This window comes from Delphinus delphis, chromosome 12 (genome assembly GCF_949987515.2).
Source record: "Delphinus delphis chromosome 12, mDelDel1.2, whole genome shotgun sequence".
Taxonomy (NCBI): domain Eukaryota; kingdom Metazoa; phylum Chordata; class Mammalia; order Artiodactyla; family Delphinidae; genus Delphinus; species Delphinus delphis.
The window spans coordinates 56,121,876-56,139,427 of NC_082694.2; the positions used below are offsets into that span (position 1 = coordinate 56,121,876).

The following is a 17,552-nucleotide window of genomic DNA, read 5'->3' on the forward strand; positions in this document are numbered from 1 at the left end:
TGAAGTTCAAAGGGCACGATGTATTTCCTCTACAAAAAGCCCAGGAGGCTATCTTTATATATTATTGGGGCGAAAATCCTAACAGCCCTCAGTAACAAACAGCTTGCAGCAGGTGTTTCCAATTTTTCTTATTTGCTCCCCCGACTCCTAGACTGCCAGAGAAGCCTGGCCAACGGATCCATACTCCTGAGCCCACTGAGCGAGAGTGGGACGCTTCACGAGGTGACCTAGGTTTGGGAGGAGTTAAGTTTGGGAAAGGGAGAGACGCCTTCAGGACAACTACCAGGTGGCGACCCCACAGCACCGGCTCTCTGGAAGGGAAAGAGCGGACTCACCCCGCCCAGCCCCTCCCCTCCCGCCCTAGGCCCCGCCCCGAGCCCGCCCCCTCAACCCCGGCAAGTCCCTCAGCCTCCCGCATGATCGGCAGGGCGCTTGCGCAATTCTTAGGGCGTCTTGGTACTGCCCGAATCTAAACGTGACGGAAAGAGGCAGGCTCGTATTCCCCACACACCGCGCTACAGAGGCTTTCCGCGCTGCCCTAGAACTTGTTTTGCCTTTTTGGCCCTGAGAACCTGGCTTCTCATTCCGTTATGTGGCTTAAGAGGGCATGTTTTAAATTAGGCGATCCCCGGGCAGCCTGCCTTTTGGCGCAGGGTCCTTGGGCTGAGTCTTCGGCAGACACCCGGGAAAGCGGGGTCCTTCTCTGGGGCGGTCGCGCGGGCAGTGGCTCCCTGAAGTCGACACCGGGCAACATGTATTATAAGTTTAGTAGCTTCACGCAGAAACTGACGGGAGCGTGGGCTTCCGACGCTTATAACCCTCAGGTACGGGTAGCGCCGCGCCGGTTCGGACGGGAGAAGTGGCGGCCCGAGTCTGCGCCTGGCAGTTTCAGCGCCGGAGCCAGGCGAGGCTTCTGCCCGCGCTTCGGTTTAGTTGGTCCCTCATCTCTTGTCACGCACTTGCCGTGGCCATGGAGGCTCCTTAATTCTGTAGCTGCTCCCCGGCGAGGCTGGCCTGGTGTGGAAGTTGGGCCTGGCACTCAGCAGCGGTCAAGGTGACCCCCGAGGTCGTTGCTGGTGGCTCGTGAGGTCGGCGGGGCCCAGAATGTGACCCGACCGAGTCCGAAGTTTGGCCCTGTCCTTTTTTTTTTTTAAGGAAGTCCAGCTTTCATTCTCCTCAATGCCCCATTGTCATCCTCCTGCCTCAGCCCCAAAGACAGCCTCATCCAAGCACCAGATTTGGGAGCTGGGGTGATGGTACCAGCGGAAGCCATAGGGGCAGAAGGGGCTGTGTGATCAGAATTAGAAGACTTAAAGAGTTAATTCAAATGTTTGGGTGAGTCTTCGCAGTTAACGTGCAAAGAGCTGACATTTTTCCAGCTGTAAAATGGTTGATGGTTGCTCTTGAGTGGTCTGAAAAGTATTGCGACTTCACTCAGATTTTGCCAATGGGATTATCAGTCTCTAGCTTGTAGTGTAGAGATGAAAAACTTTAGAGTCCCAGACTCTTAATTTGGGCTCACATCCTGGTTTCGCTGCTTTAATTTTATGACCTTGATCAAGTTAATTCATTGTGAGCTCAGTTTCCTTTAGGGCAGCTGGAGTACAGATTAAAAGAGGTGTGTGTCATGTGACTAGCAATCGTTGGCAGGTGGCTATTACTGGATAAGTGGTAGCTATTCTCGAGAAGCTAAGTCTGAGATACCATCATTTTCATTCTCAATTCTCAGGGTAGGTAGGGAAGGGTTGATGAGATATGCAGTTGGAAAACTGGACTGGAACAATAAGGGCCCCAGGTGGGGTGTAAAGAATGCTCCATTGTTGTTACCTTTTCTTTCTTCTGCGAAACACCGTAACTTGCTCAAGGGGAAGGATGTTTAAGGATGATTTCAATGTAAGATTGGATGTGCTGTTAACTAGGATAGGGAGGGCAAGAAAAAGCACGTTTTTTTGGGGGTGTGGGGTTGGGGAGGAAGGGTCCAGGTTTATAAATACTGAGCTCGTGATGAGATGTCATGTCTGATTGCAGCTGGATTTATGAATAAGGAGTTTAATAGATCTAGGTGTCTTCAGCCCGTAGGTGGTAGTAGAAGCTGTGGTGGGGGAGATCATCCAGGGAGCAAGCACATGGGAAAGAAAGATGGAGTTACGATTAGATTACAGAAACAGGAAGGGAGAGTGGAGGAGGAAAATTTATCATAAGAACAATCCAGGATTAGAAGGGAAAGCAGCGTGGTGTCGCTGAAACCAAATTGATAGTGAGGTCTAAAGAAGGAATTGACAACAGTGACTTATCTTACAGATTATAAGAAATAGCTATTTCTATTATATTTGCTTCTATAAAGAAGCAGGTAGTCTTAAAACATAAAGGTGTGTGTTTTTCAGCACATTTTTGACAAACACACTGTGTAACCCACACCCTTATTAACATATACAATATTACATCACTCCTAGGAAGTTCCTTTTTACTATTGCCCTGTCAATCCATGTTCATCTTCCTATTCATATTTTTATCACTATAAATAGTTTTGCCTGTTTTTGAATTTCGTATAAATGGAACCGCACAGTACTGTTTTGTGTAAGCCTTCTATTTCTCAATATTTTTGAGGTTCATTCATGTTATGTTTATTAGTAGTTGGTTTCTTTTATTGCAGTATAGGATTTCACTGTATGAATATATCACAATTGATCTATTCCATTGGTGATTGTAGAATTTCTTTCAATAGAGTTTTAGCATAATCTAGATTTTGTTATCTAGTAAGAAAAAGTGAAATTTTGAACTAAAACTGACACATCTTGAAATTAATTGGCACTTAGAGCAGATATTACCCCAAGATGCATTTGGTACAGAGAGGGATTAAAGATTTCTAGCTCCACTTGAATTGTGTTTCTCTTGAGAATTTGGACTTCTTAATTACTTGAGGATTTCTTAAGTTATGTTGAAAGAAGTGATATTATGTAGGCTTTATATGAATATTGTAGGCTTTATATGAATTGCAGATTTCAGAGTGATTGTGACAGGTATCCCCAAACCAAGGGTTCTGACTTTGGTAATCAGGAGTACTTCAATTTTTCCTTTCTTGGAAACTTTTAAAATGTTAGCATACTGTAAAATGTAGGTGTTTGTAACTTTCAGTATTATGTAAAGTGAATAATCTAACATGCATTGAGTAAACTTATGGAAAAGCTAGTTCTCTAACAATAGTACAGGTAGAGATTTATAAATCAATCTGACGGCAAGTAATTGTCGGGAGGGTATTTTCCAGTGGTTGAGTGAAGAACATTTTGCTTACCTTTCTGTGTCCTTTGTTAAAAATAAATTGAGGCCAATAAGCATATGAAAAGATGTTTGACATCATAAGTCATTAGGGTAATACTAATCAAAACCACAAGGAGATACCACTTCACACCTGCTAAAACAAGACAACAGGTGTTGGTGAGAATGTGGAGAAACTGGAACCGTACTACATTGTGGGGGGAATTTAAAATGGTACAGCCTCTTTGGAAAACAGTTTGGCGTTTTCTAAAAAAGTGAAACATAATTTTACCGTATGATCCAGCAGTTCCTCTCCTAGTTAAGATGGCAGGATATTCTAGATTAAGAGAACTGCGAGAGTGGAGGAGGAGAGGGGGGCTGCAGGGGGAATCATTGAGTAGGTAAGTTTAGCTGTGGTGGATGGAGGTAGATCATGAAGGGCCTAGGATGGTAGGACTTAATTTTGTGAGAAATGAATAAGAATTTACAAAGCAACTTGATGCTGAAAGTTGTGGTAGAGTCTTGTCCAGAGGTTGAAACAAGGGCATGGCCTCTTCCCTTTAGTTTCATGAAAGGTTTATGATGGAGGAGTACGTATCATAACCAGAGCTATGCTTTGAAAAGATAATCTGACTGGGAGAGACCAGTGCCGGGGGATGCCTGTTATACCCATAAAAGAGTTCAGGGTCTTCTCAGTAAGAATGGAGAAAGAGTCAGAGGCTGGAGATGAGTACTTAGCGCCCGGTGAAGGAGATTTTGGAAATGAGGAAGGAGGACTCCAAGATGACTGGGTAATGGGAGGATGGTGGTGTTTCCCCCAGAAACAGGGAGCTCCTGAGTAGGCTTGTGAGAAACTGGGTGAATTTTGGATTCACTGAGTGTGAAATGTCAGGGAAACATGGAGGTGGTGGTACCTAGCTGGCAGTTGGAAATGAAAGGACTCGATCACTGCAGATTGAAACTTGTTTGTAGTCCTGAATCAGAATGAAAGAGCTCGTAAGTTTCTATCATTTAAAAATTAAAACATTTTTGGGATAATTCTCTTATTTCTCCACCCTTCTTCCTCCTCCTCCCCAAAGTTAAAAGGTAGAAGGAAAGGGGAAACTTTGGGCCAGTCAATTTTGAGGTGAAAAAAATCATGTTTACTTTTCTCTCTTAAAATTTGGAGCAGCTAAAGTAGACTAGGAAGAACTCAGCTACTAAACGTGGTAAAACAGTTGAATGGCTCTTAATCAGTTGTAGAGGTAGTGATTGTGTAAACAGCTAAGAGATTTGATACTCAGCGAAACCTGTGATTTCCACTTGGTCTACAGTCCACTTTTTTTTTTTTTTTTTTTTTTCGGTACGCGGTCCTCTCACTGTTCCGGCCTCTCCCGTTGCGGAGCACAGGCTCCAGACGCGCAGGGTCAGCGGCCACGGCTCACGGGCCCAGCCGCTCCGCGGCACGTGGGATCCTCCCGGACCAGGGCACGAAACCGTGTCCCCTGCATCGGCAGGCGGACTCCCAACCACTGCGCCACCAGGGAAGCCCCATCCTCTGTTTTAACACAATTACTGGTTGCTGCATTAAGAGTAGACTGTAGGGCAGCAAGGATGGAATAAAATCAGGATGACCAGTTAGGAGGCTGTTTTAAAAATCTAGGAGTTTGGACCAGAATGTGGATTGGTGAAGATAGGTGAGAAGTGGTCAGATTCTAAATATAATTTGAAGGTAGAGCCAAAAGGATTTTCAAATGTGTGAGTGAGAGGTATTAAGAACAATTTCAAGGTTTTTGGCCCAAGTACCTGGAAAGATGGGGCGTTATCATTTATTGAGATGAGGAGGGGCATATTTGAGGCTCATAATTCCTCTAGGTTGGGGCATCCGTGGCCCTGGAAGGAGGCCTAGGCGAAGGGATTTGCTGTAGATCCCTTCCTGTAAATGTAGCTTCCTGGTCTACTCTTGAGAACCCTAGTGCTAGTCTTATCTAGCTGCCTTGAAACACTGGAAACCTTGACTGCTCTTATATTGTTAGGAGGTTTAATTATGCCTAGGGTGAAATACCTTAGCACCGTTTGGATTCTTTTTACCTGTGGGGCCGAGACAGCTGATTACTGATGGTGTGGTGTAATAAACATGTGTGGGTTTGAATCCCATCTTACTTGTGACTTTTTTTTTTTTTGCGGTACGTGGGTCTCTCACTGTTGTGGCCTCTCCTGTTGCGGAGCACAGGCTCCAGACACGCAGGCTCAGCGGCCATGGCTCACGGGCCCAGGCGCTCCGCGGCATGTGGGATCCTTCTGGACCGGGGCACAAACCTGCGTCCCCTGCATCGGCAGGCGGACTCTCAACCACTGCGCCACCAGGGAAGCCCCTGCTTTACTATTTTTTTAAACATCTTTACTGTAGTAAGTATAGTTGCTTTACAATGATGGGTTAGTTTCTGCTTTATAACAAAGTGAATCAGCTATATGTATACATATATCCCCATATCCCCTCCCTCTTGCGTCTCCCACCCTCCCTATTCCACCCCTCTGGGTGGTCACACAGCACTGAGCTGATCTCCCTGTGTGATGCAGCTGCTTCCCACTAGCTATCTGTTTTACATTTGGTAGTGTACATATATCAGTGCTACTCTCTTACTTCGTCCCAGCTTATCCTTCCCCCTCCCCGTGTCCTCAAGTCCATTCTCTGTGTCTGCATCTTTATTCCTGTCCTGCCCCTAGGTTCATCAGAACCATTTTTTTTTTTTTAGATTCCATATATATGTGTTAGCATGCGTAGTTGTTTAAAAATATGGAACGCTTCACGAATTTGTGTGTCATCCTTGCTCAGGGGCCATGCTAATCTTCTCTGTATTGTTCCAGTTTTAGTATATGTGCTGCCGAAGCGAGCACACTTAGGACATTTCTGAGCTTTGTTTTAATCATCTGTAACATGGGCTGGTAATAATTTATGGGGTTGATGTGAAGAGTAGATTTCGTTATGAAGATTGTTTAGGAACCTGAAAAAAAATGTTTATTATAAGTGAAAAAAGTAGAATGTGGGGTTTTGCACTGTGACTATAAAGATTAAAATATGCCTATGGGGCTTCCCTGGTGGTGCAGTGGTTGAGAGTCCGCCTGCCGATGCAGGGGACGTGGGTTCGTGCCCCGGTCCGGGAAGATCCCACATGCCGCGGAGCGACTGGGTCCGTGAGCCATGGCCGCTGAGCCTGCGCGTCCGGAGCTTGTGCTCCGCAACGGGAGAGGCCACAACAGTGAGAGGCCCGCGTACCGCAAAAAAAAAAAAAAAAAAATATATATATATATATGCCTATGAAAAGATTGGAGGAGAATATACAATTCATAATAACTGATGGGATAAGATAATGGGATTATAGGAACTTTAAAATTTGATATTCTGAACTTTTACAGTATTATAAATGGAAATATGGAATTATTTTAAGCTGTTAAGATGGTTGATAACTCCTGTTTTGAGATGATCTTGTTCGAAAACTTTGCTATAGTTTTGAATCACTTAACAGGTAAACGAATACAAGGCAGCTAGGTATAATCCCATCTAAAAATGCTCTCACATTAGTCCTGTCAAAACATGAATTTAATTTCAAACCAGTTTTGGAGTTGCTTGGTAGGAAGGGTTTTAAAATTTTTGCATTCAAGGGAAAATGATCATAAGGAGAAAATACAAAGAGCTCACAGAATGATGAGGGAGTGTCTAAAATTCTCCAGTTTAAAGAGAGAACTTTCTTATAGCCTTGTTATCTCAGTAGTTGGAGCCCCGGTTCTGTCTCTGACTCCTAAGTCTCTGTTATATTCCAAATGTAGACTAACAGCTTAGTAAGCAGACTTTCTCTTCAAATGGATTGTTGTTTTTGAGCAGTAGTTGACGAGAGGTAGCAGGGGCAGGTAGGTACTTAAATGCCAGGGTTCTGGACTTGAGAGAGGCTTGAGTTCCCACACTTGCCTCTTTTTGTTATGGAGTCTCAGGCAAGTCACCCTCTCTGATCCAGTTTTCTCCTCTGTAAAAAGGGAAAGGTAACATCTCCCTAGGATTGCTGTAATGATGCGTATGAAATGCTTAACATGATGCTGGGCACATAACAAGAGCTTGGTAGATATTAGCTGCTATTATTCCATAACACTGATATCCATAATGGCAGAGATTGAATGTGTCCTATATATTTTCAGTATAGAGTAATTACTCAGTAAAATATGTTGAATCAGTGAAAGAACAGAAAAAAAGGCCGTGATTCTTTCCCATTTATGGGACTGTGTTAGAAGAAATAGAAGCCAAAATTACTTCAATGCCTTTTTGTTGCTCTGTTGATCCCAGTGCCTGCCTGGTGGGAGTAACATTGAGGTTTTCAATATGTGATCTTTAGAATAGGTCTCTTGTCAATTATAGGTAAAGTTAGATTTTTTTGAAGAGATCAAGTACAATCTGACAACTCTTATTAATTTGAGCAAAGGATTTCCTTTTTCATCTGTAAAAATAGAAGAGGCTGAGCTTTGTTTGCTAACTTTAAGATTTTATTTTTCTGAGTTAGAATTTAATATAAAAGGATGGATTTTATTGATTTGTAACTCTGAGTTCCTTAGTGTGATCTGTAGGTTATTTTGGAGAATCATTTATCTATCTGCCACTGTAGGTTTACTCCATCAGATAGAAACCCAGAGTTCCCTTTAGGTTCTTTTTTCTTTTTTTTAAACAGCTTTGTTGAGATGTAATTCACATACCATACATTTACTCATTTAAAATATATGATTAAATGGTTTTTAGTGTATTCACAGACAATGTGCAACCATTACCATATTAATTTTAGAGCATTTTTATCACCTCAGAAAGAAAGCTGTACCTTTCAGCTATCACCTTCCTCTTCCTTAACACCCCCCGCCCCTCCTCCCCTGTCCCTTAGCAGCCACTAATTTACTTTCTGTCTCTGTAAATATCCCTATTCTGGACTTTCATATATTTGTGGTCTTTTGTGACTGACTGCTTCTACTCAGCGTACTGTTTTTTTTTTTTTTTTTTTTGTGGTGCGCGGGCCTCTCACTGTTGTGGCCTCTCCCGTTGCGGAGCACAGGCTCCGGACGCGCAGGCTTAGCAGCCATAGCTCACGGGCTCAGCAGCCATGGCTCACGGGCCCAGCCACTCCGCGGCATGTGGGATCTTCCCAGACCAGGGCACAAACCCGTGTCCCCTGCATCGGCAGGCGGACTCTCAGCCACTGTGCCACCAGGGAAGCCCAGCGTACTGTTTTTAAGGTTTATCCATCTTGTAGCATGTATCAGCACTTCATTTTTCTCCCCTCTTAGATTCTTTTTAAGACTGTGTGTTTGTCCTTCCTTTCTCTGTCACATGTGGCTGAGGCAGCTGCTGAGCCCCCGAATCTCATTCAGCTTATGTTTATTGAATGCCTGCTGTGTCCCAGACACTGCTTTAGGCACATGCTACTTCACGCAGTCCTTTCAGTGGTAGACACTCTGTGTATGTAGTACATGTGTATTGTCGTACACACGTCACAATGAGAACACTGAGTTTTCCTTTTTTATTTTTACAGTATATATTTTTTAACTTACAGATTTATTAATGCCAGAAAGTTCAGTTGCTCTGCTGTAATTGTTTTGTTTTGTTTTCTGGTCCTGAAAGACAGCTCTCTTCCCATTATAGGCTCTTCCAGATTGAGATATTTCTTTACTGTGTGTCTGGAAAGTTTCTGAAGTCCACTTTGAGATTCCATGTTAGTACACCTACTCACCCAGAGGAGAAAAGGGACAGCCAGGTTTCTTTTGAAATTTAACCCAAAGTTCATATAGATGATAAATGTTTTATTGGTTTGATGAGAAGATAGACACAGTGGGTTTATCTGGAAGCTTAGATTGGGCCTCTGTTGTGGTTTGCTTCTCCCCCGTCTGCCTCCCCCACCTTAACCAGCAAGAGAGTTCTTGACTGTGTTTGCTCTGGAAATGGGCACTAGGGTGTTTTAGGGACTTTAAACCTAAATGCTTTGTAATGCAGAGTTGGGGACTTTCCTTCTCTCTTGTGTGGTGGAATCACTGACTCCATTCTTCTGGACAGCCTTCTCCTGGAAAGGCTTGTTCACATGCCCAGGCATACTTTCAACTTGACCTTTTCCTTTTTTCCTGCAGGGATTAAGGCCTGTGGTTTCCACAGAAGCACCGCCTATCATATTTGCCACACCAACTAAACTGAGTTCCAATTCTACTGCATATGATTATGCTGGGAAAAATAAAGTTCCAGAGCTGCAGAAGTTTTTCCAGGTGAGAGAAGACACTAGAACAGTGAAGGCTGTGAAGTAAATAGACCTAAAAAACCCTACAAAATGGAGTCTTAATCTAGTTTGCTACTCACTTCCCTGTTTTTTCTTAAATAGAAGTTTCTTGATTTTAGTTTAAGCCATAAACTGGTAGAACTTCATGTAGGTAGAAACTGATAAAAGAGGAGAGGGTGATTAATTTCCTCATCAGTATTTAAGGTTATGCAGATTTTTAAATTGCATATGTAGCTGTTGATCATCCATTGGATGGAGGAAGCAATAGCATATATATAATAATACTGTGAATAATCCAGTATATATTAGGCTTTGTGGCACATGCAGTGACTTTTGGCAATAAGTTTTCTTCTAGTTGATTTTGGCTTGCTTGATATTAAAATTCACTGAACTGTTCCTAGAAGTGGGGGAGGCTCTCTTGGGTTTGCTGATTAGCAGAGAAGCTAGGATTGGACTTAAAAATATGATTAATGTTAATCTACCTACAGATAATTGAGAGGTCAGTGACTCAACTGTATCTCAGGTATCGTGGGAGTGGCAATAGCTGTTACTGCTGTTGCTGGAAGGTAGCTTCCCCCTCCTCAAAAATATGTCCAGATTTAGGACCACCTTGGGGACTTTTGATCAGTTTAATCTCTTTTTTTTTTTTGTGGTACGCGGGCCTTTCACTGTTGTGGCCTCTCCTGTTGCGGAGCACAGGCTCAGCGGCCATGGCTCACGGGCCTAGCCGCTCCACAGCATGTGGGATCTTCCCGGACCGGGGCACGAACCCGTGTCCCCTGCATCGGCAGGCGGACTCTCAACCACTGTGCCACCAGGGAAGCCCAGTTTAATCTCTTTTGATCTGATAACTCAGACTTGAGTGGGCATTTGGGGTCTTGAGTTGCCGTGGGGAGGGATTTTGGAGACTGTGCAAAATAATGGATTAAACATTTTATGGAGTCTCATTATTAAATAGGGGTTTAGCAGCTTAATAGAAAGAAGGTAGTTGAGTACAAAATGGACATGAACCTGTTAACTGACCTGGTGTGCTTAGACTTAGTCCACTAATGATCAGAAGTCAGACTAAATGTAGAGCATTTCTTATGCCTACAGGTCTTTGATTAGCTGCTGATTACCTTTGCCTTTAAAAAAAATTCACCAGTGCTCCTTTTGTAATTAAGCAATATATGATAAATTCCTTAGAAATGTGGATTTGTTGCGCACATGTTCCTGAGGCTGCATTTTGGAGAATGACTTTGGACTTACAAACTTCAGCTACATTAGTAAGAAATACACCAGTGTTTCAGTTAGCATTCTAGTAGATTTGGGCTTTTTCCACTGCAGTGGGTTGATGGATTAGTTATAAAGTAGAGGCATTTGTTCTATATTAGCCTAAATTGTAGCATCTTTTTCTTATCAGCCATATCCTTGATAATTCTTTCTTTCAAGAAATCCGACGGTGTGCCCATCCACCTGAAACGAGGCTTGCCTGACCAAATGCTTTACCGGACAACCATGGCGCTGACTGTGGGAGGGACCATCTACTGCCTGATCGCCCTCTACATGGCATCACAGCCCAGAAACAAATGAGTTAGGCTGCAGAGGACTGGTTTGCTTTTTAGCATAAATCCTTTGAATTTTCATTTTTCATTATTTCTGTAAAAAAAATTTTTTTCTTTAACTTGAATGGCCTACTTAACATTCTTCAAGAAAAACAAATTAAGACAGTATTTTGGTTTGTTATGAAATGCACATGGCCTGGCAGAGCTCATTCGACAGTTAAAACTATTGTTTAAAGAAATGCTGCTGCTCTCTGCATTTGGGCTTCTGATTTCCCTGGAGGTTCTGAATGAAGGTTACACACAGTCTCATTATGGCAGTCTGTGCTGAGGTCCTTGGGGACTTTTGGTGGAGTTTTGAGCTTGGGATGGAGAAGCCTTTTTGGATTTGGATGTGACTGAGGAAGGAAAACAAGCTAAGGCCAGGCACATGAGATGAGAGATTTTGAGTTAGTAGTCACGTTGGGGATTTTTCCATCCTGCAGTAAAATGTTAATAGAGATTATTTGCAGTCTGCCTCTGTTCATTGGGCAGTTTGTTTCAAAGGGTTATTTGCGTCATCTCAGATCTTTAGTGAAATTTTATGTGTAATTGCTATGTATTTATTCCACCATGGGAACAGAGAACACCTGTTTAGTGTTGCACTTTAGACCAATGTCTGTTTTATTAATACAGCTGTGACACAAATTCTCCTTTACCTTTTAAAAATGTTATGGCTTTAAATTATGATTTATTTTAATTGTGGAATAAATACATGAATGAAAAAATCTCAAGTTTGAAGTCCTTTTAAATAAGCTTTCAAAATAATTTCAGAACGTACCAGAGGCATCTTAAACCCGAGTCTCATTTCTTTCTTTTTAATTAGACACTAGATAATCTTTACAAAACGGTTCCTCAAAGTCAAGTAATAGGAGGCGAATGGCATATTCGTGATTACCGTATGGTTCCTTATAAGAAACTGCCTTACCCCTTAGTGAAATGTGCGTGTAGCACACAGTTCATTTAGACAGTAATTTCCTGTGTTGTCACAATTGGTAGACTTCACATACCCTGTATTAATGCTGGAAAAAGGTGGAATTTTATTATATAAAGTGGTGGTCTGTATTTTGCCATAGCAAAGAACAGTAACCTCTTACTGAAGATAAAATACGGTGTGTGAAAAGTCAGTATCATTCTCACAGGCTAGGAAACCCTTATTTGTCTGTACAAGTCTAAACTTCCTTGGTATTTCCCCCAAGTTTTTATTTTGAGAAACTTCAGAATACAGAAAGATTGTAAGAATAGAACAATATATCCCTGTATGTTCTTCACTTAGATCACCAGTTATCAATATATTGTCCACTTTGCTTTTTCTTGCTCTCTCAAACACAGGCACACATAATATATGTACATAATACACACACACACACACATTTGGTTTTTGCTGAATCATTTAAGATTAAGCTATGGAATTGTAATTCAGCCATAAATACTTTAGCCAGTATCTCCTAAAAATAAGGACGTTTAGTTATCATGTCCCTTTAGTCTCCTTTTATCAAGAAGAGTCCCCACTGTCCTCCATGACATTGACCTATTTGAAAAATTCAGGGTAGTGTTTTGTAGAACATCCTTCGATTTGGATTTGTCTTACTGTCTCATGATTGGATTCAGGTTGAGCAGTTTAGTCAGGAATTCTCTGTATATGGTGTGGTGTTCTTATTGTATCAGGTGGCACTTGGTACCAGTTCGTCCCATTATTGGAGAGTTGAAGTTGGTTAACTTAATTAAGATGTTGTCTGCCTTGTAAAGATACCCTTTCCCCTTTGTAATTAATAAGTAATCTGTAGGGTGATATTTGAGACTGGGAATATCATGTCCTCAGTGGTTTTGTACCCAGTGTTAGTGTTCCTTGGTGATTCCTGATGGAATCATTTATTACTAAGGTGGTTGTAAAAAAGTGATTTTCTAATTATTATTGTTGATGTATCTCAGTGAAGAGGAGTACTCCCGTTTTAAGAGGTTTTATTGTAATATTCAAGGTAATAACCACCCATGCCATTGTTCATGCTGATTCTCAAATTTGGCCCAAATTTGGCTTCTGTGTCCCACTGACAGTCTTTGAGCAGTTTCTTACTTTCTGACACACAGAATGCTGTCCACGTTTACCTTGTATTTTCTCTACCCCAGTTTCTTCTGTTCACTTTCAGGTATGTTCTGTCATATATATAGATGCATTTTCCTTCTCTGTCTTTTATTTTTGCCTAACTGATACTGTACATTCCTACTACTCATAGTTTGGAGATTGTTCTCTATCTCATTTTTCTGCATTGTATTCCATTTTATGAATACCCCATAGTTTAGTCTCCTTTTAAAAAATTTTTTTTAATTAATTAATTAATTAATTAATTTTTAAAAATTTTTGGCTGCATTGGGTCTTCGTTGCTGTGCGCAGGCTTTCTCTAGTTGCGGCGAGCAAGGGCTACTCTTCGTTGTGGTACACCGGCTTCTCATTGCTGTGGCTTCTCTTGTTGTGGAGCATGGGCTCTAGGTGAGCGGGCTTCAGTGGTTGTGGCACGTGGGCTCAGTAGTTGTGGCTTGTGGGCTCTAGAGCGCAGGCTCAGTAGTTGTAGCCCACAGCCTTAGTTGCTCCACGGCATGTGGGATCTTCCCGGACCAGGGCTCGAACCCGTGCCCCCTGCATTGGCAGGCGGATTCTTAACCACTGCACCACCAGGGAAGCCCCTAACTAGTCTCCTTTTGATGGTTATTTAGTCTTAAATTTTTTGCTTTTACAAACACTGCCTTAAACATATCTTCTTTACATGTCATTTTACATATTGCTGGATGTATTTGTAGAATAATTTCTAGAAGTGAGACCTTTTTTTTTTTTTTTTTTTTTTTGCGGTACGCGGGCCTCTCACTGTTGTGGCCTCTCCTGTTGTGGAGCACAGGCTCCGGACGCGCAGGCCCAGCGGCCATGGCTCACAGGCCCAGCCGCTCTGCGGCATGTGGGATCCTCCTGGGCCGGGGCACGAACCCGTGTCCCCTGCATTGGCAGGTGGACTCTCAGCCACTGCGCCACCAGGGAAGCCCTAGAAGTGAGGCTTTTAAGGCAGAGAGAATGTGTATCTCTAACTTTGATAGCTATTCCTCACTGTGAGAGATGGTGTGGATGTACAATCCTATTTAGCCATGATGAGGGTGCCTGTTCCTCCTCACCTTTGTCAGCCAAATGCATTGTCAAACTTTTTCATCTTTGCCAATCTGGTAATGATAAAATGTCTTTGGTTTAAATTGTCTTTCCACTGTAATTAGTGATGTTGAATATCTTTCTTTAATTTAAAATTTATATTTAAAAATTTAAAAATCTTTTTATTTTTAAAGGTAAAATATATTTCCTTTTTTGTGAACTATCTAATCATGTACTTGGCCTCCTTGTTTCCAGGTACTTTTTGATAATGCTGTAAATGTTATTGGTCCATCAGGCCGAATTCCTCAGAAGCACTCTACTGACTCGTCTGAGCCAAACGTCTTCTGATTGCAAGTCTCAGAAATTCATTAAAACCAGCCAATGCAGAAAGGGGGATTTTCTAGAATCTGAGTGGAGCTGGGCCACAAGGCCTACCTTTGGGACCAAGGTGGTTGTCCTTTCTGTTATTCTCTTGGCTGTGCGGCTGTTTAACTCTTGTTTCTGTGGACCAGCTTTATCTCTGTTTCTTGTTGCACATGGTAGGAAATGGTTGTCTAGCTCCAAATTCCAGGAGAGAGAATATCATTGGCCCCTTGTGGGTCCGGTGTCTTCCACTGGGCCAGTCAACTGTTTGGTGCCAGCCTATGGGGAGATGCAGTGAAGGAGCTCAGGGTGTCCTCTTCTTGGGTCTTAACTGAAGGCTCCGAGCCTTTCACCGTGTTCTCAGTTAGGATTATTCCTTCTAAGCATGGTACTTTGAACCCTTGCCAGGTTGGATTGTTTACTTAGAGGGGGGCCATCCTCCTTGTCAGTGCTGTCTCGATGAGATGCTGTCAACAGAGGGACAGTTACTCTCTTCACCTCTTCCAGATCATGTGGTTAGTCTTCACAACAGTGGTCTGAACTCATGGGGGTTCAGCTCTGGGGGTAGGAAAACTCCATGGAGTACCCAGGCAAGGATAATTTTAAGGGAATCAATTTTTAGGTCTTCAACTTCTGTTATATTTCTAAAGTTGAGCTGTCTGAGAACACGCCTAGCATAAGGGGTCTCTTATCACCTTTTCCATTCTGCAAAAGGAAAGCAAACCCTCACCCATTCTAGTCAGGACCATAGTGTGTTGCCTGCTCTCTGGGGTGCCATGGGGATAATTCTAAATATAAATGTTGAGAATATGAGTCTAAAGACTAGGGAATAATCTTTTTATAAGTTACAAGTTTTCTGAGTCTACTTTTAACAAAATTGGAGGAACCAATTGAGTTGTCAGTTGATCATTAAAAATAATTTTGATAACAGATCACTGCATGACTTTGGTGTATAACTCGGGAGTTCAAGGAATTCAGAGATGTTGCTATTACAGAACTTCCATTGCCATCTATTTATTTATGAGAACAAGGTGTCTCAGGGCTTAATATCTATAAAAATGAAAAACAGGAATGGAATTGGTGCTGAAACTGTCTTAACAGTAAGCAAGATTCATCCCTGGAAACATGAACCTTCTTACTCTATCAGGATGCATTTCTAGTGAAATTTTGCTCATTTAATAATGATCAGTATTTATATTCTGTTGTTTCAAAATATGTGCTAATATCAGTCATAATTATGCAATCCAGAGTAAAATATTTTTGAACACTTAGAGCTTATGAGGTCACAGAATATTTGATATGTTACAGGGAATTATAAGTGTGGTCAATAAGAGACTTTCAAGCCTAAAAATGTGTTACATTAGGGTAAAGTGTGGGGGGTAAAATTCTAGATGGAGGAGAGTAATGGAGCTACCAGTTCAAGAAGAAATTTCTGACTTAAATAGACATTTGTATTTTTAACTAGATGAAGGTAGGTGTCTAATTGTGATGGTATTTACAGTCCACTGGATACATTTATAAGACTGACTTAATAGTTTACGCCATTATTTACAATACACCAGAAACTGTCTTTGCAACTATTTAAAATTATAATGAAAAACTTTAGATGTTAAGCTTACATAATACAAAGGGGAATACATAGATTTTCAAAATCCTTTTAGGGTAAACAAGAGCAAGAAAGGTTGAAATGGCAGCTTTATACTTTTCCTTTCAAAGAAGTGCCCGTTTACCCCTTCTCTGTTTTCTCTCTCAGCCAGAGTCCCTTTCTGGGTCCAACAAGCTTTCCCTCTCCTTCCTGGCCTCTCATATCCTGTGACTCCAGTGTGAAGCTGTCAGTGGCCTGGTGAGGGTGGGATTGACTGTTACAGCACTGGCTGGCTTTCTTTGGTTTATATACTTTTCCTCTCCGTTATGTGTGTGGCCCTGGGCTGGCTTCTCAGGCTTGTCTGACGTTGAGGTTCCTAATGCCCAAGTCTTCTATCGGGCTTTTCTTATGGCTGGAAGCTGTGCAAACCTTTCACTTTCTGGCCTGTTGATACTCAGTAGCTAGAGGTTATACCAGGGACAATAATGATTGACTGCTTAGAAATTCTGATACTGTCTGGTTCCAGTGATTTAATACTTTTATTTGACATTTTGACTGCACGTATCCTGGATTGGAGCACTCTTTAATCTAGCACCAAACACTGCCCGCGTCGGGGTTGAGAAGTGGGACCCTGGCCTTAGTGCTCCTCTTGTCAGATTCAGTGGCTGTCAACCTTGGTCATCCAGGGCTGCCTCTGACCCACAGTCAGTCATTAAGGAGTTCCACTAATCTGCTTCTTCCAGATATTTAATTAGCGTGCCAAAGCCTGGGACCCCAAGATGAATCAGATACTTTGCCTTTGTAAGCAAACACTGTGATTATATTTAAGGAAACTGTTATAAGAATTATTTTTAGGTCCTTTTCAGGTTGTCTCTCAATCGCTTAGGGTTGGTAAACCACATGGTCAAGAAACTCTGTTATGAAGGAATTCTGTTATCCTTCACCTGTCCTGATTTGGGAGCTCCATAAGACTGGTGGGGTTTGGTTGCTTGAGGACAGGTTGCCCCCCTGGCTGGGTGCAGGTAGAGGAAGCCTGGCTGTGGCTTCTGTTCCGGGACCCATGTTGCACCTTGGCTTCGTGGGTCGGCCCCATAGTTGGGAGCATCAGCTGACCCTGGCTCTCATTACATGAACAGAGCAACTGGGGTGGCCCAGCCACCTCCTGGCGGAAGATTAGAGGGGATGGGTCATTTGCACTTGCATAAGCTCGAATCAAGAATCCTGACCTTTGTGTGGCGTGGGCGTGCTGTGCTGCTGCAGGATGGGTTGGGATGGCCAGATTGAGATGAGATGCTGTTTGCTCAGGGTCCAGAGTCTGTTAGAGCTCTTTTCTAAGGAAGCTGCTGCAAACTAATGGAAACAGG

General features: G+C 42.5%; 1 protein-coding gene and 1 non-coding gene across 2 annotated transcripts; one reads left to right on the plus strand and one right to left on the minus strand.

Moving 5' to 3' along the window:
• The first annotated feature begins 665 nt into the window (after positions 1 to 665).
• Positions 666 to 12,476, plus strand: COX7A2L (cytochrome c oxidase subunit 7A2 like). The gene is made up of 3 exons (XM_060026733.1): positions 666 to 824; positions 9,388 to 9,519; positions 10,962 to 12,476. The coding sequence occupies exons 1-3, from the start codon at positions 753 to 755 to the stop codon at positions 11,100 to 11,102; spliced, it is 345 nt and encodes a 114-aa protein (XP_059882716.1). The 5' UTR covers positions 666 to 752; the 3' UTR covers positions 11,103 to 12,476.
• On the minus strand, positions 6,026 to 6,132 carry LOC132435663 (U6 spliceosomal RNA). The gene has a single exon (XR_009521606.1). It is a non-coding gene; the product is annotated as a U6 spliceosomal RNA (small nuclear RNA).
• Positions 12,477 to 17,552: the final 5,076 nt, after the last annotated feature.

Excerpts from the sequence above, each read along its gene's own strand:
- COX7A2L (XM_060026733.1), top strand. The coding sequence starts at position 753 with ATGTATTATAAGTTTAGTAGCTTCACGCAGAAACTGACGGGAGCGTGG. Across the intron at positions 825-9,387 it reads CCGACGCTTATAACCCTCAG|GGATTAAGGCCTGTGGTTTC; the intron begins GTACGGGTAGCG and ends TTTTTCCTGCAG. Across the intron at positions 9,520-10,961 it reads AGCTGCAGAAGTTTTTCCAG|AAATCCGACGGTGTGCCCAT; the intron begins GTGAGAGAAGAC and ends CTTTCTTTCAAG.